Source organism: Colletotrichum scovillei (genome assembly GCF_011075155.1).
Source record: "Colletotrichum scovillei strain TJNH1 chromosome Unknown Contig00003, whole genome shotgun sequence".
Taxonomy (NCBI): Eukaryota; Fungi; Ascomycota; class Sordariomycetes; order Glomerellales; family Glomerellaceae; genus Colletotrichum; species Colletotrichum scovillei.
The window spans coordinates 3,809,164-3,823,315 of record NW_023336261.1 but is presented as its reverse complement, the minus strand read 5'-3'; the positions used below and the strand labels follow the sequence as shown (position 1 = coordinate 3,823,315).

At 53.2% G+C, this 14,152-nt stretch overlaps 3 protein-coding genes across 3 annotated transcripts; 1 reads left to right on the top strand and 2 right to left on the bottom strand.

Moving 5' to 3' along the window:
• Window positions 1-586: 586 nt before the first annotated feature.
• Window positions 587-3,002, bottom strand: HER10_EVM0001486 (uncharacterized protein; the record flags this gene model as incomplete). Its single annotated transcript, XM_035471231.1, has 4 exons — window positions 587-2,252; window positions 2,312-2,672; window positions 2,740-2,937; window positions 2,996-3,002. 4 exons carry the CDS (start codon window positions 3,000-3,002, stop codon window positions 587-589), a joined length of 2,232 nt encoding a protein of 743 aa, XP_035335652.1.
• Window positions 3,003-5,376: 2,374 nt separating this feature from the next.
• On the top strand, window positions 5,377-10,267 carry HER10_EVM0009971 (uncharacterized protein; the record flags this gene model as incomplete). The annotated part of the gene is made up of 3 exons (XM_035479441.1): window positions 5,377-5,989; window positions 6,041-9,517; window positions 9,572-10,267. Exons 1-3 carry the CDS (start codon window positions 5,639-5,641, stop codon window positions 10,265-10,267), a joined length of 4,524 nt encoding a protein of 1,507 aa, XP_035336443.1. The 5' UTR covers window positions 5,377-5,638.
• A 2,788-nt stretch (window positions 10,268-13,055) lies between these two features.
• Window positions 13,056-13,911, bottom strand: HER10_EVM0010537 (ribosomal protein L1p/L10e family protein; the record flags this gene model as incomplete). Its single annotated transcript, XM_035479994.1, has 3 exons — window positions 13,056-13,318; window positions 13,452-13,737; window positions 13,825-13,911. 3 exons carry the CDS (start codon window positions 13,909-13,911, stop codon window positions 13,056-13,058), a joined length of 636 nt encoding a protein of 211 aa, XP_035336493.1.
• Window positions 13,912-14,152: the final 241 nt, after the last annotated feature.

The window sequence follows — 14,152 nt, the reverse complement described above, 5'->3', positions numbered from 1 at the left end:
TGCGTTCTTGTCACTGGGTTAAAAGACGGGGACGGTGTAAGGCTTGCTGCGAGAAACCTGACATACCTCAGCCGACCTAAGCATCAAGTCACCGTACAAAGGACATCACATCACAAAACATCATAGAGGGCAAGTCATCAAGTGTAGAATAATGCGTTCGTCCTGGTATTATTTAGGCACTGGTCCATGCGAGCCAAACCCCCTTCCTCCTCTCCAACCTCGGATCCCTCTCCAAACTCTCAAAACTATTCCTGTTACCCCAGAAAGTTCGTCCAAGCCTAGCGGGTTCCCAATATCGAAATGAAGAAGAAAAAAAGACTCTGTGCAGTTTCCTCCCCGTGCCGAAAGTACCAAATCCATGATCCGCATGAGAAGAATCGTTCGTTCGTCTTCGTTCGTTCATTCGTGATGAAAAGGGGTATCATCCATCCATGAGAAGTGAAAAAAGAAAAAGCATCAAAAAACAGGGGGGTTCTTCCATCTTTGCCAGTTCTCCAACCAAAGGGAAGGAGAACAGAAAGTGCAAAAGAGGAAAACCAAAGAAAGAAAGACACACAAAAGAATGAAGAAAGAAGAGCTTGCTTCTTTAGAACAGAACCATCAGGCCCAGCACGAAGATGGCAAGCCAGGTGGTGCAGCCCTTGCAGCCGCCCATGATGCCCTCGGCATGCTTGTCCGCGGCGCCGGAGACGACGACCACAGTGCTCGTGCTCTCGGGCTGCTCGGTGGCAGTCGAAGAGGACAGAGTGGGGTAGTGGTAGGTCGTGGGGGCGTGGCGGGTAGACGAAGTCATGGCGGTGCCGTTGACGAAGGGGGGAAGGGTGCTGGGGGCGGTGGGGTGCATCATGGGAGTGCCCGTGATGGTGATGGTGGTGTTCAGCGTGACGGGGACCTCGACCACGGACGTGGCGGTCGCGGTGACGGTCGTGTTCTGGACCACGAGGGAGATGGACGTCGGAGACGAGGCGCTGCTGCTGCCGCTGAGAGTGGCAGTCGCGGTGGCGGTCGCGGTGATGTTCTTCCAGACGGTGATGAGCGAGGTGAAGACCTGGCCGCTGACCGTGGTGGTGTAGGTGCGGACGACTCTGGACGCGGAGGCGGTGATGACCTTGGTCTCGGTTCTAGTGGAGTTGGAGGGACCAGAGAACGAGGAGGAGGTGCTAGACGACTGCTCCGGGTGGATGGTCACCGTTGCCATGTCTCCAATCGTGACAGTCTGGGTGGCGCGATCGGTAAGGTAGATCGTGGTGAGAATGGACTCGACAGACTGGGAAGATGACTTGGAAGAAATGTCGCTGGAAGGGGAGGCAGTGACGGTGACGATGGAGGTCTGGGTGTGCGTCTGGACATCGGCCGAGTGCGAGGAAGAAGACGAGGCACTGGAAGAAGCACTGATGGTCTTGAACACGTTGGAGGTGATTGTCTTGGTCAAGACGACGACGTCCGTGGCGGTAGAGGCCTGGGCGCTTCCGGAAGAGGCAAGGGAAGTAAAGATTGGAGTACCGGCGTGGCCGAGTTGGGAAGAGACAGTTGTACCATGTCCAATGGAGACGATGACGGTCTGGGTGGCCACCTGGGTGACGACGATGGTCGACTTGGAGGCGGGAACGAGCGTGGAGGAGGTCTTCTCGCTGGAGGAAGAGCTGCTCATGATGGAGCTCGTGGTAGGAGGGTACAGGCTGTCAATCGTGACGGTGTAGGTGACCAAGATGGTGTCGGTGGCCGTGGAAGGGGAAACCGAGGCGATAGAAGAAGACGTCTTGGAGGAGGAAGCCTTGGAGGTCTTGGACTGAGCGCTCGAAGAAGAGCTGGCAGCGCCGGGAGTGAAGGTCTCGGTGACGGTGACGTAGACGGTGTGGTCTTCCATCTCGTGGGAGCACTGGGCCTGAGAAGTAGAGCTCAGGGGGGCTGCGGTGACGTAGATGGTGGACTTGATGATCGTCGTGGGAGTGACCGTGGTGGTTGAGGAGAACTCTTCAGTAGAGACCAAGGGGTCTCCCTGGATCGTGGTCTTGCGCGTCTGGGTCAGGGTCTTGGTCAGGAAGACCGAGGTGACTTCAGGGTGAGTGCTCTCAGTAGGGAACGGGCCGACGGTGGTCACGACGACGGGAGGCGCGTCTTCAACAGAAGACGTGGACTCGATGACAGACTCGGAGGACTCGGACGCGACGTTGCTCTGGTGGGCAGTGGCCGTGTGGTACGCAGTCTCAGTGACAGAGGTGGTAAGAACCTTGGTGACGACTGGAATGGACCTGCAAAGGGAATCAGATTTTTGAACGTTGGAATTAGAAAGAATGGAAGAAGAACTTACTGGGTGACAACAGAAGAGCCGGGAAGGGTAGTGTTGACAGGATCGGCAGATGAGACAGTGGTACCCATGGGAGACTTGTGGAGGGTCTGGGTAAGAGTCTTCTGGACGTGGGTCGTGATCGTGGTGTCAACAGAGGCGGTCTTGTTGTTTCCAAGGAACTGGGTAACGGTGATGGTCTCATCGGCATCATCCTCGCAGAGAGTGGGGGTGCCAGTGGTAGCCAAGCCAGAGAGTGTCGAGTTGATGCCGTGGGTCAGGGTGCCATTGAAGCCGTGGACATTGTAGTTCATGCCGGCGAAACGAGGGACAACGTGGGAGTCAGAGGTCGGAACTTGAGAGTTGGGGGAGCCACGAGTAGCAACTGATGAATTCCATTGTTAGCTGATTGTCAAAAGAAAATGAGAAGATGTGGAAGAGGGAATGCTTACAGTGAATGCCGATGGCGATACCACCGCCCATGAGAGTAGCGATGAGGATGGCAAGGCTGATGAGAATGAAGGGATCAGTCTTGCGGTAGGTGCTCCAGTCCTTCTGCTCGCGCCGGATAGCGCCCTCGGTCACAGTGAGGTCGTCATCCTCACGGTAATAACCGCGGTGATCGCGATAGTCGTTGTTGGGACGCTTGGCTGTTTTTTGTCAGTAAGATGAATTTTTGACACCAAATTGAAAGGAAGAGAAACTTACGCATCATGATGGCTAGCGAGCGTCCGTTGAGCTTGTTCTTGAACAATGACTGTATCTGTGACTTTGTTAGATTCTGGAATAGGAAAAGAAAGCGACAGGCAAATGAGCAAGGTCTGAAGTTTGAGGACGGCAAAACCAATTCTTTGGATATCGCCAAGCGCAAAAAGCAGAACTGTTTGAATATGCATGAAAGGAATTATAATGAGACGGAACTTACTCTTTCAGAAGAAAGGAGATGATGACAAGTGAGTGTTGTCTGCAAAAGGATATTTGCCGTCAGTTGGTGATGAAGAAAAGTGAGTGAAGTGGGTGGAAAAGAAAGGTTGAAGGGGTGAAGAAGTGGAAGTGGGAGTGAGTGGCTCAGTGAGAGAAGGAACGCGAGAAGAGGAGGGTGGGAAAATCAGCGCGTCAACAAAGGCAAATGGGGGGACAGAAATTTTCACTAAGGGTGAAAAGTTCAAGCAGGAGGAAGGAGCGAAGGGTAATGTGAATTTCCCGAGAAATCGATCTGCCAGGAAATCGAAGGAGAGAAACGTGGAGATGAGTGTTTTTGCGCTCAGAGTGCCCCTTGAGATCGCAAGATCGCAAGATCGAGGAAATTGGGATCGCTTGACCTGCTCTCTCAATTTGGCCACAGGACGAGGAAAGTGTGAAAGTGATTGGAGGCAGAAAAAGAGACAGGAGGTATTTCTCAATCGTCTCGTAGACGGGAGAGATGATGATCGTGGTGCTGGCGATCTCGACTTACGCTGAAGTATGGGATGGTCGAAAGAGTGTCGATCGGACGAACGAGAGATGCTGCGAAGCGTGCTGTATCGCGTCAGAGATTATGATTCCAGTAAAAAGAAGAGAAGAAGAAGAGGGAATAAATATTCGGGATGGAAAGGCCGACGTACCTTGGATTTGCCTGGGGGCGAACGAAAGTTGCTGCGCGATTCGCGTTGTTGTGATGTGGGTGGGTGGGAAAGGGAAGAGAAAACAGAAGAGGAGGATCTCAAAGTCGGGATGGGTGGAAATCGAGAGAGGCAGACGGGTGGACTGGCTCGACTATCGAATAGGGTGGCAGGAAGCGGGTTCGTCGGTGAGGGAGTGAATACCCTCGGGATGTGTATACAACTTACAGCTGGCCGGGTGATTCGGTGAGCCTGAGGCTTCGAGGGCGAGAAGTTTACAACACAAAATTTGATCACATTTGACTGCAGTAGGAGTTTTATACGGAAAGAATCACTTAAAGTGCTTCTTGGATCACTAGCCGTCTGCTCCCTTCTGGGGAATTAACTACCAAGATATGGATTGTCGTCATATGGCATTGTGAATTTGAAGGACACAAGGAGATAATTAATGATAAGCTAGAGACTTGGATTGGGTTTCGATGCATCTAATTGACGAAAGATGAGAAAGACCCCCATAAATATTTGTCATTCCCATGTCCCTTTGGATTCCCACAATCTGGGGCATCTGCGGCCTAGGTAAAGGCTCAGTCACGCCGCGAAAGATCAACAATTAACACGAAAAACATTCAGGTTTCTTCATGACCCTGCGATTCAAAGCCCCTTGCAGCTGAACCTCTCCGAGCGACATCGTTTGATAATAGACGCACGTAAGCTGGCATCTAAGCTACTCGTTGACTGCCGAAGTATGGGTAGATATACAGGTGTAACGAACCATTGAGATGACTTGACATGAATATCGTCATGAGACTCTCAGTACATGATGTGGTTTTATATCCCGTGGGCAGTAAACCTAGGCTCAAGTAACACGATACATGATTCCCGAGGTCTCTACCCCTTTTCAAGAAACGATCGACTAAGAGAGAACTGGGCGATAGCTGTTATAATCTTGACCAATTTCATAGGAGCTTCAACGGAAAATAAGGAGGAAAAAGTATCGAGCCTTAATCTGCGACGCCGAAGCTGTCATAGCTGCTCATCCTGCTCAAGCCCCAGTATCTGAAAGTCTACTTGAGACCAAGAACTGTTGACAAGACGACACGGCACTTATGAGAAAGGGCATGGCCGAATCATTTGAAAATGTTCATACTTAGCTTGATACCAACGAAAGACATCACTGAACCGACCGCGAGTCAGCATACCGTAAAGAGCCCGAAGCTCATGGAGTTCACCACCGGGGGCCAAGTGGAGACAGGTCGTTGAGTGCCGAACGGTGACCTCCGTCACCAGCCACCCGAGGCATCGCAGCCACAGCTCCACTCCTGCTTGCGCCGGGGCCACGCAACAGCCACGACCGGGCAGGGAAGGTAAGGTACAGCTGGAGCTTGAGCAGGTACCTCGTTCTACCTCCCTCAGCTCAGGTAAGCACGCGAAACCCCGATGAACTGCAGGCGCGGGCGCGTAACACGCATCGACTATTCCCATCCATCCAATTTCGTCGCAACACTGAGAGCACCAGCTTCATCTCCCTTCTCGTCGCCACCACCGCAATTGGTCTCTAATTCTGCGTGCTCACAACACCTGCCGCACACTTCTATCGTGCACGCGACGCGCGATAATCTATCCATGACTTAGGCCACGCGCGCATCATCGACTCCTGACACGTTCCAGTCGATCGACGACAGCATCGACACATTATCTTCCCCGCTTCACCACACGTCCCCTGCCGAGCGCCCACCGAGCACCTTTCAAGATGGCGCGTCGTCGCGCTCGCGATGAACCTCAAGAGGAGGTCGAGGTTGAGGAGGAACAAGGAGAGGAGCTTGTCAGCCTTCAATTCGACGAAGAATTGACTTGGAAGCCCGGAAAACCTATCCCTACAACCGAGCTTCTCAACCGTCTGCAGGCTCTGTCAGAGGAACTCGGGGGTCTTGATCAGGATACTACAGAGGTTGAATCTCTCAATGACGTTGCTCATGCTTTGGGCCAACGCAACCTGCTAGCCCACAAGGATAAGGGCGTCAGAGCGTACACGGCTGTGTGTATCGCAGACATTCTGCGCCTGTGTGCGCCTGACGCGCCGTTCACCGCGGATCAGACCAAGGTAAGCCATTGATCTCGAGCTACCTAGGGCTCTCACTGATGAGTTCAACAGATGTTCTTCAATCTGGTCGTTACGCACGTGTTCCCTTCGTTGAGCGACCAAATCCACCCTTATCACAGCCAGCACAAATATGTGTTGACAGCTCTGACCGATGTCAAAAGTATCCTCCTAATCAATGATATCGACGGTGCCGACGATATGCTCCTGAAACTCTTCTCAGTCTTTTTCGATGGAGTATCTGGAAGTTCGAACTCGGGGCCTGAAGAAGGTGTCTCGAAGGAGGTCGGCAACACCATGACGGAGATGCTGATTGCCTTGGTTGACGAGGCATCTGGCATGAACCCAAAGGTCATTGAAGTAATCATGGCCCAGTTCCTTAGAGCAGCGCCTCCGGGCGGCTTCCAGAGCCGCACAGAACGTAGTGAGCAGAACGGCAACCAGTCGACCTTGCTGCCCAAGGACGAGCCACCTGCGTACATCATGGCGAAGGAGATCTGCAATGTGTGCACCGAGAAGATGGTACACTACGTAAGCCAGTACTTCAGCGATGTCATTCTCGACGCATCTCGATTCGCGGCGAAGACGGTTGGAAAATCGCACGAAGATGAAGAGGACGAGGATGCCCCCAGGGGCCCCACGGATTCAGAATTGAAGGAACTCAGAAAGGCCCACTATCTCATCCGAGAACTCTGGCGCGCATCGCCATCTGTTCTGCAAAATGTCATACCACAGGTCGAAGCAGAGTTGTCAGCCGATAACGTGGATCTTCGACAGCTGGCCACAGAAACACTTGGAGATATGATCTCCGGACTCGGTGCTGCTGGGCCGCCCCCGCCACCCGTGTTGGATCCTGCTCAGTATCCTCCTTTGCGCTTGGCCGACGAGGCTCCCAGTCAGATCTCCGACAGCGTCCTCACCACACCCCTCTCGCCCCAATCTTTTGCGCAAACCCATTCTTCCGCATACAACCATTTCTTGGGCAGAAGAAATGACAAGACGGCGACCATTCGAGCAGCCTGGACGAACGCTGTCGGTTACATCCTGGCCACCTCAGCAGGCGGGATTGGGCTCAGTCGCGAGGAACAGTCCGAGTTGGTGAAGCATCTGGGGGAGAAGCTCAACGATGGAGACGAAAAGGTTCGGTTGGCTGCGGTGAAAGTGATGGAGCTCTTCAGCTTCCGCGACTTCATCTCTAAGCTGGCTGCCCCAGGCGGTGTGGATAAGGACGGCTCTGTTCTTAGCAGTCTTGCCGACCGGTGTCGAGACAAGCGCACTGCTGTTCGAGTCGATGCAATGACGTTGCTCGCGAAACTCTGGGCCGTTGGATCGGGCGAGTTGGCTGCTGGGCAGGAGAGCGTCGTTGCCGCCCTGTCCGGTATTCCTTCGCGCATTTTCAACGCCTTCTATGCGAACGACTCTGAGCTCAACATCCTTCTCGACCGTGTACTCTTCGAGTGCCTGGTACCTCTGTCCTATCCTCCCATTAAGGCACCAAAGAGTACTAGAGGGGCGTCTCAAAGCTCTCAGAACGCGGGCGTTGCTGACCAAGATCGCATTCGCGCGGAAAGAATTCTTCTCCTTACTCAATCTCTGGACCAAGCGGCCAAGAGAGCCTTCATGGCTATGCAAGGTCGGCAACCTCAATTCGCGCAGGTCCTCGAAGCCTTCGTCAAGCAGTGCGAGAGCTACAACGGAGGCGTGATAGACGATAATCGTCCAAAGATTACGGCGAACCTGGAGAGGACAGTACAGTACATCACACAATTCTTCCCAGACTCCTTCAAAGTGAAGACCGACCTCCAGAAGTTCGCCAATGCGAATGACCGACGCGCCTACCAGCTCGTCAAATTCTCCGTCAGTGCCGAGAGCGACTACAAGACCGTTCGACAAGCCATTAAGGAACTGGTCAAGCGCACCAATGCAAGCCAGAACGCGACTATCCTGGACACGCTCTTGCCGCTTCTCTACAGGTCGGCTTGCTTGCTGTTCAACCGAAGTCACCTTGCAACGATCCTCGATTACTCAAGGAACGATAAGGACGGCCTGGGCTCCGTATCTCACGAAATTCTCAACGAGATCTCACAGCGCAACCCTGAGCTTTTCAAGACTCACGTGGGAGGGCTGTGCAAGGGTCTCATCGAGCAAGCTCCCACAGAGACCAACGAGAACGATTCCAACGTTGTCGATACCCTGAAAGCTTGTGCTTCATACTCGAAGAAGTACCCAGAAGAGATTCCTCAAGACCGAAAATTCTCACAGGCGCTTGTTAGCTACGCTCTGTACGGACGGCCTGTGAAGTCTGCCAAGTATGCCATCAAGATTCTCCTAGCCAAGGGCGACGACAAGGGTCTGGTCAGTGCAACCAGCTTGTTGGAGAAGATTATGCAAGACTGGACCTACGGCTCAGCGCACTTCCTCAACAAGCTCCAGTCTGTCGCACAGCTGGAATTGCAAGTGCCCAAGATTACCCTCGATTCAGATGATGACATCCTCAACATGACGGTGCAGCAAATTTTGCTCAAGGTCCGAACAGACGCAACAGACAAAGACCCCGAGTGGGTGGATGACGCCAGCGTGGATGAGGAATTGCAAGCGAAGTGCCTGTCACTGCATATTCTCGTCAACCGACTGCGCAGTATGGACGATGTCGAAGAGGCTAAAGAGAAGGCCGTACCTGTCTTCAAGCTGCTCAAGACATTGGTCGCGAAGAGAGGAGAGCTCTGCAAGACGAAGGATACTCCCAACCACCACAAGTCACGACTTCGCCTGCTGGCAGCTCAGCTATTGCTGAAGCTATGTACCATTAAGCATTTCGACGACTTCCTGACACCGGCCGATTTCAACCGTCTCGCATTCACGGCGCAGGATACCGAACTAAATGTTCGCCGGGGTTTCATCGAGAAGCTCCAAAAGTACCTTGTGCAGAACAAGCTTCGGGCACGCTTCTACACCATCATCTTCTTGACGGCATTCGAGCCGAATAACGATCTGAAGCAGCGCGTTGAGACCTGGATTCGGTCCCGGGCTCGCGCATTGGGAGCGAATGAACAGCACCCTATGGAGGCGATCATGGGACGACTCATCTCTTTGCTGTCTCACCATCCCGACTTCAACAAGCCAGAGAATATCGATGATGCCAGTGCAGAGGAATTGAGCTCATACGCCAGTGACCTAGCGGACCATGGCCGCTACATTCTGTACTATCTCACAAATGTGGCAACGGAAGAGAATCTGGGACTCATCTACAAGTACGCCGAGAGGGTGAAGCAGACTCGTGATGCGATCAGCCCGGAGGCGAGCGAGAATCTTTACATTGTCAGCGATTTGGCCCAGGCCGTTGTAAGGAAATGGCAAGAGAGGAAGAATTGGAGTTTCCAAGCGTACCCGGGTAAGGTCGGCTTGCCGATCGGCCTCTACACTGCCTTGCCTTCACACCAGGTCGCCCAGGAGATTGCTGAGAAGCAGTACCTGCCGTCAGAGATTGATGAGAAATTGGACGGTCTGTTCAAATCGATCGATCGAAAGAAGGTAAGCCGACACTGTCCCCCCCATTGTCCGATCTCTAAGCTTACAAAATTATAGAAGAGAAAGTCTACAGATGATCGTGGAGACCACCATCCTGCTAAGAAGGCAAGGTCAGCCCCGAGGGTCAGGGAGCCCAAGGCACCAAAGGAACCTAAGCCGAAGAAGCAGAAGGTCAAGAAGCCCGCCAAGGTCAAGGCCCCGCGCCGCGAATCTGACATTCCCCTGGAAAATCGGAGACGCAGCGGCCGTGCTGCTACCACTGCTGTATCCAAATACACCGAACGCGACTCATCTGATGACGACCGTGAGATGTGGGACGGTGTCAGTAAGTGGACGTACGAGAATGAAGATGGAGAACAGACGGAGGTGTCAGATGACGACGATGACTCTTCGGTTCTCTCGGAAGCCCCAGAGGAAGAAAACGGCGAGGGGGCTAAGAAGGCGACAGCTGCTGCGGACGACAGCGGCGATGATTCGCCGTTGTCCGAGGTTGAGGACGTTGCGACAGAGGAACCAGAGAAGGAGGAAGTGGAAGCAGACGACGAGGAAGAGCCGGAAGAAGCTACGCCACCGCCCAAATCCAACGGGCGAAAGGGCAGGTCGGCAGCAGCATCAAAAGCGGCGGCTAAGACTAAACTGCCAGCCCGACCTGCAGCCAAAGAGAAGCCCGCTCCGAGAGCGACGAGGACGTCAGCGCGAAGCACCCGTGGGAGGGCCGCCCAGGAGTCGATGGACGTTGATGAGAGTGACTGATCGAGGGCGGGAGTGTACAAAAAGTTTCACCTTCATTATTGCGGTGCTTTTCAATTGGCTTTAGGCATGGCTATATATTGGCTTATGGGGGATGGATATCCCCTGCGGTGGTTGGGTGTTTTGAGTGCGCCGCCTGCGAATGCAGCTGAATCCATCATTTGCAGCTGCAATGTACTTTCGTTTCCATGCTTTCTGTTGAAACTGTCAATATACCCATGCTGCTGAAATAATTCAATCTATGAGTTATCATGTGCAGGAGGCATTATTGTGCTTCCAACTGGTTCGAACTTGTCACAAGCTTTTCCGTGGTAATATCTGAAGAGTAACTTCCATTGGCATGTGGCCCTACACAGTACCCGTGCTTCCTACGCTACACTCCGTAGTCTCTCTAACCCTGCGGGATATGGGGAACAGCAAGCTACACAAAGGAGCTCTACCATTAAATTTTGTGCAAGGAGTTCATGAGCTCTGTTGAAGCTTCTTCTGAAACTATTAACACCCTCAGGTGAGGTGGATGACAAACGCAGTGTTCAGCACAGCCAGGGCGGGCAGCTTGCAACGACATGGCTTATGTTATTATATTTCTCTTTCTCTGTTCTTGCTCTCTCACCAATCTTCCTTTCCATCCATGGATGGACGAGACGCCGATTGAAGCGGAACGGGATGTCACGTCAAAACTTGACCAGAAACGTAAGGAGTCTTTCCAGAGGCTACCTGCCTCAATGACTACAGATAGTAATGAACTACTCGAGGCAAGTGAGGTCGAGCTGATGAAGATGGGAAGGTTCAGGAAGCTACCACTAATTTGCACCTGCCTCCCTTGACTTTGGTAGAACGGGAAGGCACCTCAGGTTCTCCCCAGGGTTTCATAAAGCTTAACTCTGCCCAGTCAACCCGAGTGCAAAGAACCTAGAGCTCCCATCTTCAACTAGGAAACTCACGCTGCCTGACTTGCGGACCTCACCTCTTTTTCCACCACTATTGGACCACTCATTCTCAGCCCATTGTCTTGGTTGCAGGGCAGAATGACCTGGCCGGATATCGACTATCTTGAGCTGCCCAACGGGCGAACAATTACCGTTTGCGCATCTCATCATATGGTCACCTGCGGAAACTGTTGTCTTGACTTCAGCCATGACTGCGAGTACGACGAAGACGGAAACTACTTGGACGAGGATGAAGAGGACGACGAAGAAATCTTTGGCTTTAACTACGAATCTCGCCTTCCCAGGGATGTCAGCTTCGCTCAGGTTGCGAATAGCCGATATGGCCGTCCCGAGAGAATCACTGCGAGCGGATCTCGGAGATCCTCAGCGCATGTCCAGTCTACTTGGGATGATGAAGATGACGACGACAGCGATGGTCCGCCGCCCCTCATCGACGACGATGAAGTGATCTCCACCTTTGGTATGGGAGAAGGCCCGAAGATCATTCTCGGGGCACCTACTCTGAGCCCATCTGTCTCTTGCCGCAGTGAATTCTCCGGCAAATTGTTTCCCTTCAAATTCAACCCGCACCATGACCCGCAGACCAGTACGCCTTTGGAGCCCAAAGAACTCTTCCTTCCGAAAAAGTCCTTGATAGCTATTCCATCTGTTGTGCGCTTCATCAATCGCTACGACGACTCGGAAGTTCTCATTTACACCGACGGGGCCTGTCTTGACAACGGCAACGCTGCAGCCCGCGGTGGTTCCGCCTTCATCTTCAAGCCGGTACTCCCCAATGACGAGAGCGGGTGTGTGGCCTTCAAGCTCGAGGACAAGGGACCAGACGGCCAGACATACCGCCACACCAGCAACCGCGCCGAGCTGCGCGCCGCCCTCGCCGCGCTCCAATTCAGGGCCTGGTGGGGTGAGGGCTTCAAAAGTATCGTCATTGCCACCGACTCAAGCTATGTCGTGAACGGTGCCACCGACTGGGCTCGCGCGTGGATCAAGAAGGGCTGGCGAACAAGCGCCGGCGAACACGTGAAGAATAGGGATCTGTGGGAGGCCCTGTTGCTCAAGAGTGAGATACTCCACGATAACAATGTTCACGTCCGCTTCTGGTACATTCCTCGCAAGTTCAATAACGAGGCTGACAGGGCTGCCAAACGCGCGGCTGCAATTGTTGAGCCGACTGATGAGTTTAGCGAAATAATGGGGGTTCTCGTTTAAATCTACGGTATACGCTGTTTCTCGGCTCCTTGATTTGGGGTATCATCGATGACTTGACGGTTACCCGCCCATCGGATCTCTAGCGACGAAAGACATTCTTTGCTATTTTCAACGCTATGAATTACCAGGCGTAGGACAAGGCTTGGCAACGCGGTATTCAAGCACTCTTCGCCTTCACTATCATTATGAGACAGTATAATTTGGCGCTTCCCCGATACGACACTCTGAGCGTTGAGTGTGAGGGAGGATGGGAAGGACTTATCGTGTAGCTATATGATAGGGAGCCCTCTGTGCAAAGGGATCACATACATGGCAAGGCTTTTCTAACAATCAGGCCTAGACCGGGGCTTGGCAACCCCTTGTTATCAAGCACTTATTCTTGAAAAATGTCACATTTCACTGATGCAGATTGAGACTTGCGTGATGGTCTGGAAAAGGATGATTTTGTATTGCCAGGCTCCTAATCCATGCGCAGAGCTTCCTATGAAATACCCGTGATAGGTGTATTCCCACCCTTGAGTGAACCGTTATGCGAACAAGCACTTAAGCCATCGACACAACTAACCCTGGCGGTACTCTACCGAGCACAGGCCCCTCGCCAGAAACACCAACACGACGAGAAGAGGGCGCGCTTAGTAGAGGCGCTTGGGGGGAGACATGGAAGCCTTGATGGTCAAGCTTCCAACGTTCTGCCAGCCCTTCTTCAGCAGGGAGACGAGGTAGTTGATGGCCAACATGATGTTGGCGATCAGCTGCTCCTGGGTCATGCCGACGTTGCCGACGGCGACACCCATGCAGAGAACCTTCTTCAGCTGGAACTTGATGGTGGACTTGACCTCGGTGATCTTGCCAGAGAGATCGTCGGCGTGGGAGACGGGGGTGGGGAACTTGCCGGCTGCGAGGTTGTCAGGAACGGTTTTTCGAAGAGAGGTGCAGGGGAGTGATGGAACATACCCTTGGACAGACCGGGACCCAAGAGACGGGGGATCTGCTTGATCAAGGTCTCGGAAGCGACGAAGGCGTCGTACTTGCGAGCGAGGGGATCTGCTTGATCAAGGTCTCGGAAGCGACGAAGGCGTCGTACTTGCGAGCGAGTTTCTTGATGAGCTTCTTGTTCTTGTTGAGCTTCTTCAAGTCGTCGGCGGACATGGCGTCAACACCACCGTGCTTGGCACGATCGATATCGTGCTGGTCACCAAGAATGCAGATGCTCATGTTGGGGCGGGGGACGACCGGGAGGCGGACGGTGCCGGAGAAACGCTTGTCACGCTGGGGGTCATAGTTCTTGAGGCCGATCTGAAGCTCGACAGACTCCTGTGAGGGGTATTAGCTTTTGCTTTCTTGCTTCGCTTCGGTCGCGGACTTTGCGCTCAATTGAACGACGGAGGTGGGTAGACTGACAAGGAAGTTGCGCTTCTTGGTCTCGAGAGAGTACTCGAGCAGCTCAGAGACCTGAGTGCGGACGTTGGCAACCGTAATTTTCGACATCTTGGCGATATCTCCCAGTAATCTGGTGCTTACGGTAGATGTTGGATGATGATGGGGTTGAAGGGGAAAGAAAAGCAGCCGGGGACAAATTTCGGCGGGGCGCCTTATTCTTTTTCAATTAGGGCAGGGAAAAAGTTTGGCCACACCACCGTGTGTGGGTGGAGTGGACCGTGCGCGTGACGTTCCAGAAGATGCAGGCGATTGGCTGAATGTCACTGGGAGGCGGGAGCGCAAAAAAAAA